An 18,055-nucleotide genomic window follows, 5' to 3' on the forward strand; every position below is an offset into this window, starting at 1 on the left:
CAGAATTCTGACTTTATCTTAGAATTCTGACTGTAATCTCAGAATTCTGACTGTAATCTCAGAATTCTAACTTTATCTCAGAATTCTGACTTTATCTTAGAATTCTGACTGTAATCTCAGAATTCTGACTGTAATCTCAGAATTCTAACTTTATCTCAGAATTCTGACTTTATCTTAGAATTCTGACTGTAATCTCAGATTTCTGACTTTATCTTAGAATTCTGACTGTAATCTCAGATTTCTGACTTTATCTCAGAATTTTGGATCTTAATGTAGGGTGACAGTTGCGTTGGATTTGGGGTTTGCCCTGAAATCAAAGTATTGACGGTTCAAGCCCCGGCTCCGACTTTCAGTGTCGTTGTGTCCTTGGGCAAGACACTTCACCTGTATTGTCTACTGATGGTGGTCAGAGGGGCCGGTGGCACCAATGTACTGCAGCCCGGCTTCTGTCAGTGAGCCCCAGGGCAGCTGTGGCTACAATGTAGCTTGCCACCATCAGTGTGTGAGTGTGTGGAGTGAATGACTGAACGTAGTGTAAAGCACTTTGATCAAGTCTCCTGACTTGAAAAAAGGTATAAGTACCATTTACCATGGGCACCCTGAAGGAAGAGATGTGGCAGCACTCAGCTTCACTGACAAAGATTTGAGTTGTTTGGGAAGGCCAGTAACACATTGGTGGAAAATTAAGGAAATAGGGCAACATTTTAGTGCCAGAGGGGTCCCTGGTAATGCTATTTCATTAATTAAAGAGCAGAAGGTGATTAAAACAAGACAGCTAGTTTAGTTTTCAAAACAGACATGGCTACGGCTTGATGTTTGTTAGCTGTCAGAATTCTGAGATTAAAGTCAAAATTTTGTGATTTAAGTCAAAATTGGGGGGGAAAAATGTCAGAATTCTGAGATTAAAGTGAGAATTCATTTAGAATTCTGAAATTAAAGTCATAATTCTGAGAAAAAAGTCATAATTCTGAGATTAATGTCAGAACTGGGAGAAAAAGTCAGAATTCTGAGGGAAAAAAAAGTCTGAATTCTGAGATTAAAGTCAGAATTCTGAGAATAAAGTGTGAATTCATTTAGAATTCTGTGATTAAAGTCATAATTCTGAGAAAAAAACTGAAATTGATTCTGAATGTGGTGGTGCGCACTGCCATAAAAAAGATGGCAGACGTAGGGGGGGCATCTGGCTGGCACACACAGCAACAAAGGACTAGTGAAAAAGAAGCTGGCTGGTCATAGGGGGATTTTTTTTTTCATGGAAAGTTTGGTGGAAGGAAAAAGTGCTGGTGGTAAAAAGGTGCACAAGCAACTATGGGAGCTGGATTGGACAATAAGCAGCTTTAGAGGATTTTGAGGCATAAACTAAAAGCAATACTGAAATCTCATAGACGGTAAGTGGTTTATTGTGACAAGAAACAGGTTACAGGCTGATCACCTGTCACACTATCCTGTTTCAGTAATACATGCTAAAAGGCACCAATATATTGAGTGCATGTTCAGAACGTGGACCTGGATGACAATTTGGACCTTAGATTATAAAGTTCATCATCTCAGACTGGTAGAACAAAACATTTTTAGTTTACTAGGAAACTGGTAATTTTGTTTTTACATTAGGTTTGAAACATCCATCTTCTTCTGTTTATCAATCAGGCTAAAATTAGAGTTGGTGCCAAAAAGGTGGGGTACACCCTGGACAGGTCACCAGTCTATCGCAGGGAAGCCTCACACCAAATTTATCAATATGAAGACATCAGAATTTGAAAAATATCACGGCCTGTGTAGCGAATTAACCAGTGTAGAAGGTTTTTCACTTTTAAACACACTTTCCCAATTAATTGTAGTTTTTGATCATTTATCAATGAGTTGAGATGTAACTGTAGATGATGACACCAAACCAATCATGGTTACTAATTAAAAACGATAAGAAAGACATTTAGACATTCATACCAATATTATATCTTTTTACCTTTTTTTTAATATATTAGATTTTAGGCGATTTTTACATCTTTATGTAAACACACAATATTTTATCTTCTACTGTCATTATTTAACCTGTATTATAACCTCACTAAAAAATATATATATATATATATATATATGTCATTATTTAACCTGTATTATAACCTCACTAAAAAAAAAAAATATATATATATATATATATATATATATATATATATATATAATCCATATCCTAACTTTCCTGTATTATCTGTATATAGTTTTCAAATTTACTCTCTGTTTATAGCCGATACATACTTTCTGTGTACATGTAAATATTTATAGCCTGTATAGCACTTCTGGATAGCTGCAAACTAAATTTCCTTGCTTTGTACTTGTGACAGTTTAATGACAATAGAGATGAATTCTATTCTATTCTATTCTAAACCATCTTGGAAAATTGGAGGAATGATCGTTTGCATGGTGACCTCTGATTCTCTTTCTTCATACGTCATAATCTTATATATGTATGGAATCCACCCCGAGGCAGGAGATATTTCGTGTCAAGGCATGTTTTACCATCATGTTATCTAGATCTTATCACAATGTAGCTACTAAAACTGTCAAACATAGCAGTAGATAAAGTAAACTAATTTTCACTTACGGATTTAGTTGGAAACATAAATTGTGAAACTTTTTAATATAAGTTTGTTTTTAGAAGCTTGAAATGTTTGACTTTGGTCAAATATTCTGGGTTTTGCTCCTCAAGCTCAGCTTTTGGTCCCTTCTTCCCGACATGCTGTGATGGAGGCTGATTCTTAGGTCTTCTTGATTGGCTATGGTCATGAGACTTTATGATAGCAACCACTGTTTAACTAATTCGGCGGTCCCATTTGCTACCATGCTTTGACATCCTGGCTCATATTGAAACGCAGTTTGGAAGCATCTCGTACATTATCCTTTTTATCCAGATGCTATTTTGTGAAGCACAGTAGTCCTTCCTAAAACTAAACACCCAAACATCATGATGCTGCCACCCCTGTGCTTACATCATCGATATGCCTCCTTTTTACTCAGATCTTATGAATGTATTTTTCTGAAGTCTATAAAAACCACAAAACATTAGGATTTTTTCAGATTTTTTTTTTAAGCAGTAATAGTTTATTTAAATTTCTCAGTCTATTGAAGAAAAAAAAAAAAAAAAAAAAAGAGTAAATATTTTTTTTACACAAACAAAAACCCCCCAAAAAACAGGTCGTCTTTTAATAGTGTTTGTAAAGATATAGTGGACAATTTTCCCTAATTCATGAATAGACCCGCCCTCTCCAGTTTAAAAAAAATGTACACATGCAATCCTGTACGCTCTTTCGAAAGGTAACTATTAAACGTGTGCTAGAGCCCATTTCTCCTCGTGCACGCTCCGTTTAAAAGTTGCTGCTTGCATGGCTCATACTTGCTTACTTCCCAAAGGAAGATTTGCAATTTTTCCACTATGTCAGACTCACCACCGGTAAGTGAAAATGGGGACAAACACGTAGGACGGCTTTACGTAAACATATCAGCAGAATGATTGATTGACTTATTTAGATGCTCCACCTGGAAAAAGAACATCCTAGACAATACCTTTAAAGTTGTATTGGCAGCAAAGAATAAATGTTAAATCAAGCTAAATTAAAGACGAAAATGCAAGGAATAATTTTAGTTGTATCTTTATTGTCATGTCATGTTCTATGAGACAATAAAAAAAGAAAAGAGGCATGTGTGTTTAGAAGATGTTTTCCAAACATATGATCCTGCAATTAGGCCACAGTGTTTTTTTTTTTTTTAAACAAACAACCTCTTGCACATAAACAAAAGTAAATATGAAACCAAAAAATAAAATAAACTGTTCTTGTGTCACTGCAAGTTGTGGATCATCTCCTCCTTAGCGATGAGATGCGTGGTCTTGTTAACCAGGGACATGAGGGAGTTGAGCTTCTGCGACCAGTCGTTCAGCAGGTCGTTGGGATCTTTGGGCCTCTGAAAGTTGATGATGCCAGCGAGCCGGTCCACCTTGGCGTAGATGGTCTTGTTTACAACTAGGCTGGATAGAAACTCCTCTGATTCCTGGAAAAGTGTTTCAAGCAATGCATTATTAGTAGAGTTACTAAAAGCCCAGATTCTGAACATCAGACGATAAAGTTGCTTTTTTTGATAAGCTTTAGTTGGAACAGATTGCTGAAATGTTTCCTTACATCCACAGAGAGGTCAAGCAGTCCAGCCATCCTTTTCATTGTGATTCTGGTGTAATATTTGGCCATTATTCTAATGTTCTGTGGGATGAAAAGTAGCGTAATTAGTAGCATTACAAGCTAAAATCCACACTAACATCCAGAGATGTATGTTTAGAGTATTGCAGCAAAGATGTGGGAGCTCATACGACGGGTTTCATTTCTTCTAATTCTCTCTACCGTTTAATATGGAGAGAAATCTCTGATATTATTGAAAGCAGATAACATGTTTAAAACAAAACATAAAATAAAGGACATTTGAAGAAAATACTTTTTAAACAATGGGACATTAAATTTCTAAAAAAAAAAAGTTTGTGTATGCAGAAGTTCAACTAATATTTTTACAGCTTGCCTTTTTTTTCTCTTTTCATTTTTTTTCCCCAATTATTTTTCTAAGTATTTTTCAGATTTCATTTATTTCTTTATTTTCAGATTTCCTTTATCCCAAATTTTTTTGGGGAGTCCGAGTTTTACTAATTAGTTCTGCATGGATGATAGAAACATAATTTCTATGGGTCCGCCTGCAGACCATCCAGCTTATTTAGCTTGATTTTATCAATTATTCTGCAACAGAAAAAAAGAAAAACTTGTTCCTTATAGCTGCCCTATGTCAACATATACCCATCCCTGCAGCTCCTGAACTATGTCTGTATGTAACATGATAGGTGATGGTTGGGCCCTCAGATTGAAGGGGAAAAACAAGTGCTCATAATACTGGAAACGCAATAAAACTCAACATAGAAAAAGTACTTATTAGGTGTAACTGCACAAGTTTTTGGATGGACTCCTGTGTGACTTACATGTTCCACCACTCTGTTCTTAAGGTCCTTCCACCTTTTTTCTCCATCCTCTGAATATGAGAAGACGTCTGTTGCCGGGCTGTCAGTCGAGCCTTCCCTCAGCTCCTTCCCATAATCCTCCACCAAGGCGGCCCAGCGCATAAGCTCCATAGTGGTAAACTGCTTCAGAAGGTCCCTGGGAATACAGGATGGATAACATGAAACCACACCTCCAGCATTATTTTCCAGCCAATAAAATCTAAATCAAACTTTTGACTCTTAGCCTCAGAGCTGTATGGATTTAAAATGGAGTCAAAAGGAAATGGGACGCCTAAGATCGTCTTACTTGTATTTAGGGATTTCTTCCAGTTTCTTGTCAGCGCTGATTCTGTGGACAAGGTCTGACTGTTCGTTGTCATAAGGGGACAGGATGACGTACAGCACCACGCTCTTCAGGGCCTGCAACCAAAAATGCTTTTAATAGTTTTCTTCCTATTTCACAAAACATGGGATCCATTCTTAGATTACATTGGCATAGAGTGCACGGACTATACAGAAGGGACTCTATGGACTTATATGGTCTAAGATTCCTGGAGAGGACCATACTTGAGTGTGTATTCAACCAATTATTATAGTCACACTAATGCCTGGATCTCTGCTTATGTATCCTTTTAATTTCAGATTAATTAATATGAGCTTTAATGTTGTCACATTTTTTTTTTGTTTTATCTTTCTGTACTATCCGTACTCTATTATTCTTTTTTTAACATATTGTTACAGGTTTTCCTGATTTTGTTTTATTTATTGACTTACTTTTTTATTTTTCCTGTCTTTCACTGTGTTGGGTTTTTGTTGCCTGTATAAGTTGAAAAATGTAATAAAGATTTGTTAAAAAAACAAAAAAAAAAACGTTTCCTTCCAGGCAGGGAATAAAAAAGAAAAAAAAAAAATACAAAAACAAAACCCAGATTGAAGTTTGTAGCATCGGCAGAAACTAGAGTTATCTGACCGCAGCATTGGCTTTCTTGCTTTATATGAAGTAGATGTGCAAAGCCAGCTCTGATTCAGTCAGAGCCATCAATATAAAATGACCCATTTTTAATCTAGGATGAGTTGATTTTTATGTTAATTTGCCACATTCTCATAAAACATAATTCTGTCAAGACGCTCCTGCTTAAACTTTCCAAGAAAATCCACTGGACTTGGTTTCCAAGATTTGAAGACGTTCCGCCACCTCTCCAGGAAGCTTTCTCAATTCAAATGTCTGGATCCGCAGTGAGTTTGAGTCTTATTGTATTGCTTGGAAACATGCAAATTTACGGAATGACTATGACCTGGATGACTGAGAATCTTCATCAGCATATTTTCCAAGAAAACAAACAAATTCAATATTCTTTCTAAGTTAAAGTGCAAAACAAATTCCCCTCAGAAACAACAATCTGCCTTAAAACATCCAGTCTGTACCTGCTGCCACTTGCTGCTATCCTCCAGGATGCAGGGGGTGTCATAAATGGCCTTGTAGTGCTTACAAATCGACAGGTAGGACCCCTCGTGCTGGTCCACCTGAATCATCAGGTCATAATACTTCAACTTCAGCTCCTAGGAAGGCAAAAGGACAAAAATGAGGTAAATGAAGAAAAGCTTCTGAAGTGTTTCCATGAAAAGAGAAACTGATGTCATCTCTTACCTCACTCCCTTCCTCCTGAAAGAACTTGGTGTTTATCTTCTTGCTGATGATCTGGGTGCGGATGTAATCTTTGACAGCGATGCAGAGCCTCATCTGTTCCAGGATAAACTCCACCTTTTCCTTCTTCTCCATCGAGCCATACGTCTCCACCTAGGTAGCAAAAAAAAAAACAAAACCCAAAAAACATAAAATCTCAGTAGTTTGGTCTGAATTCCTTCATGCACAGACACGTCATGTTCAGTAACGCTTTCTGTACATTTTCTCCCATTAAAAAGGTAGAATTGTTCCTCACCTGCAGCTCCTGCAGAATGGCAGCAGCCTCTTTGACGTCCCCACTCTGCTCTTTGATGTTCGCCAGCGTCTTTGTTAGCCTGGCACGCTCGATCTCTACGTAGATCTATTACGACAATTTAAAGCATTACGCAGTGCAGACATCACACCAGAGAGTAAAAGAATCATAGCACAGAACCAGTCAAACTGAGCAGTGATTGGATCGCCCTTCCCCCACCTGTTGCCACTGAGCGTCAGAGAGAAAATGAGCTGTTTGGAAATATTTCTAACAGCGAAAAAAAAATAAAGCTATGATGTAGAAACTAAACACGTCATTACCTCCCGGGAAAAAAACAAAAAATTTCTAAAATTCATTTAGAAATTAAATGAGGCTGTTCCTGAAATGTTTCCTCTCCTGGTCTCTCTTTGAAGGTAGCGCAGTATTTTGAACATTCAAACCATTCTGTTACTAGTTATTTCTATTAAACTGATAAGCAATTTAAATTATTTCCCTCATCTAAATCAATTATTAATGACCTGTGGATCACTAATGGTTTGAATTATTATCTACTACAGCTTAAAATAAAAAACAAAGGTTTCTTCTTAGTATGTTTTCTATGTCCATGTCTTCATTATTTACCCCAGGCGTTTTAGGCTGTGGCGAAATCAGAAGTGGAAAGAAAGTCGAGACAAGAAGCTGGCAGCCATTTTGACTCAGTGGTGTAGGAAATAACATCTTTGAAATAAATTATGAAGCTAGGTTTTCAAAATACTGCACTTCCTCATTTAGTAACCAGAGTAAAGACTTACTCCATTTTAGAAATTCAGTTGTAAAGTAGATCTATAAAATAACAAAAATAAGGGAACCATAATGAAAATGAATAAAATCATTTTAGAAACATCTATAAATATAATCTATATATAATCCAGGCCTCTCTTAGAGAAGCGATGTTGAAGTTTCTCAGTGGAATCATTTGGAAAGAAAGACATTAGAAATTTAACAAAGACAAACAATCAGGATCTAGATGTTTGATAAATTTGGTTAATCTCTAGTGTTTAAATTTTGGTTTTTATATTTGTATTCTTTATTGTAAAATTCTTAGTGTTGTGTTTATAGGTACACAATTTTAAGATCTGTCAACAACAACATGGACAACAGATGAAAAATAGCCTTTTGGCTGAATCTGGTGCATTTGCAGGAATGCTTATGAATGTACACTGTCCCTGTTAAATAAATCAATCAATCATCCCTCTCTACATCCAGATGTTTTCTCTTCAATGAGGAAACTATCGTCAGACCTTGCCAGCAGTCACAGTGCGAAGAGTGTCAATAAGCCTCAGCTTGATGCTCAGGTCAGTCACTGCATCCACGTACTTGTAGCATTCTTGCACCATTTTGGCCACAGCCTAAGATGGAGAGGAGATCAGGGAAGATGTTTAGGCGACACTCGGAAAAAAGAAAACTGCTTGTTAAATTGTATATCCTTACAACAGAAAACATGGCTATATCAAAAAACTGTTTATCAGGTCTTTCTAATAATATTCTATCAAGAACAAATAACTTAATTAAAACTTGCATCATTCTTTTTTTCATTGATTCAGTTTTCAAGCTTATTTTGTTTGGAAGACAATTGGAAGGAAACAGCAGTGAGGTTGAAGAGATTCCTGACCTGTTTGAGCTGACTCCTCCTTTTAGTCAGTAACATGATGTTTTCATTCAGAGCGTCCCAGTCCTTCGCCTCATAGCACATCTGCACCACGGCCACCAGGATTCTGGATGTGGACACCATATCTGACGCCTGTAACAAGTTCAACCAGAGCCTTCTCATCAATAATGCAGAAACAAACTTATATTTCTCACCTTGATCAAGCAGCATTATAGTCCTGACTTCAGGTGGCTTGAATGTTTTTTGGTAATTACGGCATCTTGTTTATATTAAGCATCACTTGGTTACCAGCCTTAAAGTGTCAAATATTTTGAAAACTTAATGAGATGGGACACAATGTTCCAGATTTGCTGTAAACAAAACAGCCAAATTTTAACCTAAAATTAGCCTTTGTTTCCAAAAGGAATTAGTGTGTTTGAAAGTGTTTATTTTCATTAAGAAAATAAAACACAGAGTTATAAAGTGGATGCAAGGAGGTGTTGCCTAGTAGTTGGATAGATTGTTGTTGTTCAGGACAGATTCTATTGAATTCAGTGCAGTTTATAAACTTGTACTGTCAACAGCTTTATACAGAACTGAGTTAGAAAAGCAGTCAAAGCGTCTTCCAGACTTTCCTCCAACTCCTACTAAGGGCTCCAGGGATGCCCGAGAGACAGGAATCGAGTCCGAAGGCCAGATTCGTCGGCCGATTACCGTTATAGCGCGGCGCCAAAGTCTTTGGCAGACAAATGCGTCCTTCTTTTTGCCCAATTTCAAGGATGGGTCTGATGTATCCTACGTAGCCTTGGATATCCCAGGATTCATTGCGAGCCCAAGCAAGCCAGCTGCTCCATGCTCAAAGGAAAAAGGTACTTGGAGCCAAACAGAGGTCAATATTGGTAGTGCAGTTTATTATAATGCAAGTATGTGAATAGTTCCTTCTGAAATGAATGAAAATAGTTGTTTTAAATGGTTACTGTGTTAGACATGTGGTGGGTAATGCTTAATTCAGGGGTCTTTAATGTTTTCCAGGCCAAAAACTCCCAAACTGATGGCTAGATGGAGCGGGGACCTCCTAATTCTATATATTGTATGAAACTGTGTTATATCAAACTGTTTCTATAGTTACTCTATTGCAGATGGAGTCATGTAAGGAAAGTTACATGCCACCATGCAATACTTTAATAATCCTGGGATTATTAAAGTATTTTTGGATCTGATTAGTCGTTGATGGGACAGGTGTTTTGAATGAAACGGGGCCCACCAATGTGTGCACTGATGACTGAAAGATATCTTCTGCCTCCATTTATCTGTTTACTACAGTGTGTTGAATTCATGTTAATGAGTATTTAAAGACATTTCAATTAGTGGAAAAAATTGCAGCGAGGAATAATAATAATAAAAAAAAAAAACAATATAAATCGACCAAAACTTTTGCAACCCCCATTTAGTACCTCTGTGGACCCCCCTGGGGTCACGGACCCCGTTGAAGCCCTCCGGTTTAGTTTATTGAAATGTTTTTATCTGTCACTGTGTAAATGGGTTGGGCTGACATTTAAGGAAAGATTTTAATAGGTCTGTATAAAATATAAATCTGATATGGTGCTGCTGTTGAAGCTCCTTTAAAATGTTAAACATTCTTTGCCTGCTTTGTGTGTCAACTCTCATGGTTGCTAGGCGACAGAGCGTACAGGCAGTAAAAGCCAGGGAAGGTTGGACCTGTTTGAATTCACAGTCAAAACTCTTCCTATCTCCTTATTTTCAAAGACCCCAAAGGATCCTGTCCAGATAGGGACTCCTCCTAGTGGGCACTGTCATGAACAAATGTTTGAAACACCTCAGCTGACTCGTCTCCATGTAGAAGAGGAGCATCTCTCCTGGATGGCTGAGCTCCTCAGCCTGTGTCTAAGGGAGTGCCCAGGCATAAAGGAAGCTACTTTCAGCCACTTGTAATCAGGACCTTGTACTTCGGGTCGTTTCATTTACATAGCGCCAATTCACAACAGACATCATCTGAAGGCACGTTCACTGCTGCTAAGAGAATGAGATTTGGTCTAAAAAGTCTCCATTTTACAGTGTAACCATACTTATTTCAGAAAAAATAAATTTGACAGAAAAACTAAAATAATAAAGCTTTTAAACATATTTGACAGACAGTTAATGAATTTGACAGTACTGATCAGTAAACAACACAGTTATGTGATAGTTTTGAACAGGAGCAGTCCACCATGTTGGCCCGGCATCATGCCAACACAACACCAGCTACATAGTTTCATAAAATACAGTTAAACCTGAATTACCCCACTGAGGGATGATAAAGGATATTTTTAATCCGTTTCTCATCTACAAAGTCTCACATTTCTTAGAAGCAACAATTTTGTGGTTCTTTTAAATATTTTGAACGTTTATAATTTGTAAAGATGACACTCCAAGTACTAGACAAGTGTGTCACCTTGACAAATTATAGTCAAGGTGAATATAATTATAGTTTGGTTTAACCTCTTCTTTGGTCCAGATACACTGAAATCTGAAAAAGCTGCTCCAGTAGTTCAAGTGTACCCGTATTACAGACATTAAAATAAAAAAGCAGAAGGGCTTACAGTGTCTACTGACTTCCTGTCTTCAAAATAAAAGTGTACTTATTGAAGCTGAGAAGCTATCAAGCTTAAACGGTATAATTAAAAATATTTAGAGATTTGAAATCCAAAAATAAAAGCTGCAACGTTGATGCCAATGAAGTATTATGACCAGACACTGACACACATGACCAAGAATTGTTTGAGCAAAATGCTAATATGTTTATATGAAAATTAATAAGAAATAATTCAAGATTTGATATGGAATTTAAAAGGCATTACTTTTGAGCCAGTGGAGAACTATGATCCACACTGATTTTGAGTCAATTGATCACATGACCTAAAAGCTATTAAGCAAAATGCTAACAATTATATATAAAAATTAATTTATGACCAGATTTTAAAAACCAAACTAACATATGTATATCATGAAGCCAATGAAGTATTATGATCCCTATTAAATACTTATACTGGTCGCCTTCCACTTCATCTGAGAAAACGCCGCTGGGGCAGCAGTCTAAATATAGACTCCCAGGTTTCCCTTTCCCCAGACACCTTCCAGTTCTGCTGGGAGAAGCCAGATGCGCTCCCAGGCCTACAGACATAGTCCCTACAGCATCTCCTGAGCCTTTCCCACTGTGACGTGCCTAGAACACCTCCAAAGCTCCATCAGATGTTCATGGCAGAGCCTCACTACTCACTTTCTTTAGCCACTCAATTTTAATATGCCTACATTAAAACATAAAGGGAGCTACATCTAAAGAAATGAAAATGCAGCAATACACGCAGCAGGAGGGTTTATTTACTGACTGAGGAAGGGAGAGGAGCCCAAGAGGACCATTTCTGTTTTGGGCTATGCTCTGGACTCTGTGGAGGAGGTGGCCGGTAGGAGGCTCCAATCCCTGCCAGACAACGGCGTTCACCCCCTGCACCAGACTGTAAAGGAGCTGAGCAGCTCCTTTAGTGGAAGACTTGTACATCCCTGTGTCTAATAAAGGAGCGCTACCGCAGGCTGTTCACCGCTGTTCTATAATACTACTGTGAAATAACCTTGTGTAATAACTGGGGCCTTAGTTGCAGCCTTAGAAATAATTACTGTACAATAATGTTGTACAATAAGAGACTGCATTTATTTACTAAACCTGCAAATACACTGTTTACACTTTGTCCCAATAGTGTATTTGCACTCCAACGATCAAACCTCAATGTACATATAATCACTTTACTGTATATAAGATACAATACATCGCTATTGTTTACACGCTCGTGTGTGTGTGTGTATATATATATATATATATATATATATATATATAAATTAGGTGTGTAAATCACACCTATTAATTTTTTTCTTTTACCTTACAGGCTAGATAATTATTCAAATTTGATAGGAAATCAATGAAAGCTGTAATATCGTTATTCATTTTATTTGAGAAACAACATCAAATACCAGAAGTAGCAAAGTTGTACTCCACCTAGGCCTATGAAATCCCCATTAACTGAAAAATAACGCTTCTGTGTTATAGATTCTGAAAGGACTTGCATCAAAAAATACTGTAAACGGAAAGAAGGGTAGTGGCTAAAGGAAGCGAGGTAGGAGGGCAAAATATGTTTAGCGCCACCACAGCACTGGAGTCAGAATCCAGGAGCAAATGGATAAAAATAGACCCGGAGGGAAAAAAAACAAAAAAAACATGAAACGATACTCCTGTGGACGTATCGATGCGTCGGCTCGTCGGCTGTTGGATGGATACAAAACGATTATTATTTACACCCCTAATATATATATATATATATATATATATATATACACATATATACACACACATATAATTTTGGCTTATTAGAACTGATGTCTAAAGTGAATTTCTACACTGGGAGATGAATGTCATATGTCATCTTAGCATCAGTGTGAGGTCACAATACTCCACTTGGTTCATTAGATACACATTTTATTTTTGTATTTGAGATCTGTATTTTTAATACAGATTAAATATGAACATTTTAATTTACTTTTACTTTGAAAACAGGAAGTCGGAATAAGCTGCAGACGTTTTCCCCTTCGCTTTTTCTTTTTTTTTTTACCGTAAGGTGTGTAAAAAGTGTGCCATAGAAGTATTGTAGCGGTTTATCCGACCGCAGTGTAGCCGGAGCGAAGAACATGTTTTATCGGAGCAAGCAAAGGGTTTAAACTTAGGGAATGTCTGTCAAATACCCAACTTGACTGCGGCTGTCCACCAGTATTACTTCGCATGCTTTCACTTACTGTTCTGGTCTGTTTCTCCAGCGACAACAAGCTCTCGACAGCTTCTTGTAACTTCCCTTCCTGTAGAAAAAACACAATAACGAAACATTTTTTTTTTTTTTTCATGAACACCGCGCTTCCTTTGCATTATAGAACCATATAATAAGCTGTTTATTAGCTGCCCGCACACTAAGCTAACCTGAGTGCTCAATAGGGTTAGCATTCAGTAAACAACAAACTCCGTAGTTTGAGAGAAACGGAGGTGAGTTATATTTAATGGGTACAAAATGTAATAATTATTTGGGCACACGGGTCAAACAGTCTGTGCCAAATTACATTTACTCAAATACGGGAGGATATTGTGTGTTAGCTTGAGTGCTAACGCAGTGATCGGAATCCACCATGACTCAGCCAGCGCTGGCCTTCCCTTCACAGATAACTTACTTTAGCCATTTTTTCGCACTCCGGAAGCCGCTGATCTACAGTGGAACTGTAGTCAACCTCCATTTTTACAATTTTTCCATCGGTTCTTTCAGAGCGATCCTCAGACATTGCTGCGATTTTTTAAAGGAACAAACAATTAAGACTCGTTCTCCTTGCGACAAGACTCAGCCTGACGCTATTTGTCTGGTTTAATTAAGGAAGATGGGAGATGACCAATCAGAACAGAGAAGGGAGCGGTTAGTTTGGTGCCTGAAGGACCCACGGTTGATTTAGAATTTCTGACAGGCGCAGCAAAGACAGCCCTTCTTCTTCTTCTTCATATGTAGTTTATCAGTAATAAAATCTTTATGGTGTGCATCAGCGCCACCAACTGGTTTGGAATTTCATGTTTCGCCATGATTTACATTTCCAAGTGCTTTCAACATCAATAGTCCGTTTTGGGTCTTTTAAATATCGTATCATATTTAGCATCTGTCTACATCATAACACTTCTGCAATGTGTCTGTAAAGTGAAACTTTTCTTTAATTATTTCAAAAGCATTTTTTGCAGATGTCTTTAAAGTTCTAAAGTCGAACTTTATGAAATACCTCTGATCTCTAAATGCAAAACAAGACTATACAATACACAGAAAGTATATTTAAGTGTATAAAATTAATAAATAAACAAATGTAATTCTATCTTTTTATATAAAAGGCATCTTTAGGAGTTATCAGTTTATATACAAATGCTTCATAGAACACCCATAATTATGCAGTATTGCATGCACCTCATTATTTAGAGCAGCAATAGAGCACTTTCCAAAATGCCCTCTATATTTATTAAATCTTAATCATAACATCTGATTTGATACATTTAAAAAATGTAAGGTTATATAAGGTTATATGCAAATTTCACAGAATTAAATACAAAGAAAAAAACACAAAAGATACAGTGTATTATTGTAATTGATATAAATCTATTTGAAAATGTATTTATTTGATAAAACAATCTTAAATCATTATATCAGTATACTAAGTATATAGATTAGTTTAGAATAAAACAAGTTGCTTGTGGTAGAACGATATAGCAAATTGTTTACTGAAGCTGGTGCACAAAAAAGTCTCACTTAGACACAGAATATATGGTGTGTGTCCTCTCGGGTGCATTTTTGTATAAACCATGGTGATGCACATTTTTGCAATGAAAATTACTTGGCTATCACTCCTGCTTGGAGGCTTATAAGAATCACATGCATCAACGCATGCATCTTGTACGTTTTTCAGATTTGTTACTATCTGTTGAGGTTTTGATGGTTTTTTTTTTTGTTGTTGCTATTTTTGAGGTTTAAAAACAGATAGGAAGTTCTGCTTCATGCATAGCACAGTATTTTTGGTGATTACAGCTAGTGTTGCACCGATACCGATACCAGTATTGTACGGGGCCCCGATACTGCCCTAAAATGGTGGAATCGGTATTGGCGAGTACCAACAAATAGGGCACCGATTTTGAGAGCCATAAGTTTATTCAACTATTGTCACCCACTCCTGGTAGGCAATAAAAAGTTCTACTGGATTCACTTTGTATTAGGTTTTTTCCTGCTTCAAAAAGGTAGGCAGCAGCTTGACAAAGCCATGATGGCAATTATTTTACATTATTATGGTATCGGTATCGGCCAATACTGCACAGCCAGGTATCGGTATCGGGGCCAAAAAAATGGCGCAACACTAATTACAGCAATAGAATAAAAGAATAGAACAAGTAATTTATTGGTTATCAAGGCTTTTAGAAGTCTTCAGCAAAATGAATAAAGTTGATTTTATTTATTATATAAATTGCAAGTAGTTCTACCTTACAGCAGCTTTTAGATTTGCTAATATATTCTTAATGTAACATAGAATTTAATGTGTATATTACATACATTCAGATTAATGTATTTCAGTCCCAGTCATATCTCTGCTCCTTCTAAAGCCTTCATTAGTTCAATTGTAATGGATGCTAATGAAATTAAATGCGCTGCTGTGGCTGCAGTCCACCAGCAGGTGTCCTCACCTTACATGTATTGTACCTTTTCATTTAGTGCCGTGAAATGTTCTAGTTAGAGTAGACCAAAGAGGATAAATTACTGTTTTAATCACTTGTTAGAGCTACAAACCAGTTTCACCCCAAAAACGAACAAAGAACTGTGCAGGAAGAAAAACATTTTATTGATGAATCCCTGGTTTAATATTTATTATTTTCTTTCATAAAATGTTCTGTTTTTGGGTGACACAGAGAACTAGCCTTCATGTTGACATATTTCTGCCTATCATTGTGGGACACTAAGAAGTTTCTCCAAATAGAAACAAACTTTCAATAATTGTCACATTTGCTGCATTTCTCTACATCATTCTATTACATTCTACTTCTCTTCTCAAATTGAGCAGAATTTGATAGTGTAACTTCTAACTTTAAATGATCTCTCTAGGTTAAGCTGTATCACTGTACTGGAGGGGGCATCAGCTGGGCTGCCACGGTCAATAACTTCATGATAGAATTTGGCCGTTTTTTCAGTGTTTAGTCATGTTTCTTTCCTAGACATATGGGCTAAGGGCACAGGTTTTACTGAATTAGTTATATTTTTCTTTTTTCTTTGACATGAAAACCATCTCAAAGCCTGTCTTCTTTAACTGTTTCTCTAATTGACATAGTGATGTGGGAAAACAGTATTCAACTATACAGTCCAGTTAAATAAACAGATATCAATGGATTTTACTCAGTTGGTATTTTATTTTACTTAAGTAAAAAGACAACATACAGCCCTTACAGCATGATGTTCAGCCCTGTTTTGGCTAGAAAGAGTGGCCAAATGCAGTGAAGGTTGTGTCAGAGTCAAAACACACTACTGACTCTTAAGTCAAACAGTAACATGTTATGAATAAACCTTGACGAAGAATCTGGCTTGTTATGGGAATAAGTAGTTCTTGTCCCAAACACGCCTGTCACTCAGATAATATTTTTCAGTAAGCAAATAGAAAACCAGAACTCTTCTGGTATCTGTATATATATATATATATATATATATATATGTATATATATATTTACATAAATATTTGTAAAAGGGAATTAATAGGAGATAGATTTTTTTCCCACTATTATGGAGCTTGTTGATCTTTTTACATTTTCTAACATAGAAAGCACTATTAGATCAGTGCTTCTGCTTGTTTTGCATGTCTGCTTCTGTCTCCCTCTGCCTGGTTCTTCTGGAAGTTTCTTCCTGTTAAAAGTTTTTTTTTCTCTACACTGTCGCTGCATGCATGCTTGGAGTAACGGATTGCTAAGAGTCAATGACAAAATGCAAAGGAATGTGTACTGTCACCACTTGTTCACCCAGGAAAAGCATCCTGCACGTCAATAACTGGATGGAATCAGCGGGTTTTCCTTAGATGGAAAACGTTGAACCAATCTGTCAGTATGCTTCCACTGAATTGTCTGTAGAGCTTTGAGATGATATGTAATGTTAATTAGCTCTATATAAACGAACTAATTTGAATTAAATTCTCCACAAAAGATGAGAGGAGCAATTCAGATGACAGTTTTTAGGCTCTCCGGCAATGTTTATAGTCCTTTTCCTGCAGCGTTTTTGCAGTACATCCTGGACAGAGGAAACAGAGAATCTAAGGATCTCTCTGGGATGAGATGATGATGTTTATTTCAGTTTCCCCCATAAAGTTCAGTTTCTTCTTTGATCCAAAATGGCAGACTTCCTGTGGGGTTTGGACCATGGTTCCAAAAGACTTTTTGTAGGCACAGAGGAGTTACAGATGTGTACTAAATTATAATAGAGATTAGGCAATTTTACATGAATGGATACTGCAAGTTTTTACCCATCATTGTATGAAGAGGCTTCTGCCTTTCTTGTATTTCAATTTAAACATTGCTTATTTATCTGAAATAGCCATATCTGTTGGGATCTGGAGAAGTTCCACCTTTCTCCAGCAGAGTGCGCCGTGGATCCTCTGGGCTGGAGCCCTCCAGCACACCTGGAGCTCGTCAGCCCATTAGAGGACCTCCACTACTTAAGCAGATGCCAGACCTTTCTTCGACGCCGCAGTGTTAGCTAAGTTTGGTTAGCGAACCTGAGCCTCTTTGTCTTTTGATTTTGTCCCCTAGAGAAAACTGAATTCTAAGCAGCCTTTGTCTTGTCGCTCCTAGGAAAACCTGTCTCTTGTTTGACGCTCTGGGAGAGC

The 18,055-nt window shown here is 37.0% G+C and overlaps 1 protein-coding gene across 1 annotated transcript; it reads right to left on the minus strand.

Moving 5' to 3' along the window:
* Positions 1-3,628: 3,628 nt before the first annotated feature.
* Positions 3,629-14,060, minus strand: psmd12 (proteasome 26S subunit, non-ATPase 12). The gene is made up of 11 exons (XM_015398605.1): positions 13,850-14,060; positions 13,427-13,486; positions 8,612-8,740; positions 8,241-8,348; positions 6,964-7,068; positions 6,672-6,821; positions 6,449-6,583; positions 5,331-5,443; positions 5,006-5,180; positions 4,170-4,247; positions 3,629-4,041 (listed from the first exon to the last, which is right to left on the minus strand). Exons 1-11 carry the CDS (start codon positions 13,955-13,957, stop codon positions 3,832-3,834), a joined length of 1,371 nt encoding a protein of 456 aa, XP_015254091.1. The 5' UTR covers positions 13,958-14,060; the 3' UTR covers positions 3,629-3,831.
* Between the last annotated feature and the right edge of the window lie 3,995 nt (positions 14,061-18,055).

The sequence above is a fragment of the Cyprinodon variegatus genome, unplaced genomic scaffold (assembly GCF_000732505.1).
Source record: "Cyprinodon variegatus isolate N-32 unplaced genomic scaffold, C_variegatus-1.0 Scaffold945, whole genome shotgun sequence".
Taxonomy (NCBI): domain Eukaryota; kingdom Metazoa; phylum Chordata; class Actinopteri; order Cyprinodontiformes; family Cyprinodontidae; genus Cyprinodon; species Cyprinodon variegatus.

What these genes read in the sequence shown, in the direction of transcription:
- psmd12 (XM_015398605.1), bottom strand. Translation starts at nt 13,957, where the DNA reads ATGTCTGAGGATCGCTCTGAAAGAACCGATGGAAAAATTGTAAAAATG. An exon ending in TGGAGAAACAGACCAGAACA is followed by an intron (nt 8,741 to 13,426) that starts GTAAGTGAAAGC and finishes AACTTGTTACAG; the next exon opens with GCGTCAGATATGGTGTCCAC. An exon ending in AGAACAGAGTGGTGGAACAT is followed by an intron (nt 4,248 to 5,005) that starts GTAAGTCACACA and finishes TTCATCCCACAG; the next exon opens with AACATTAGAATAATGGCCAA.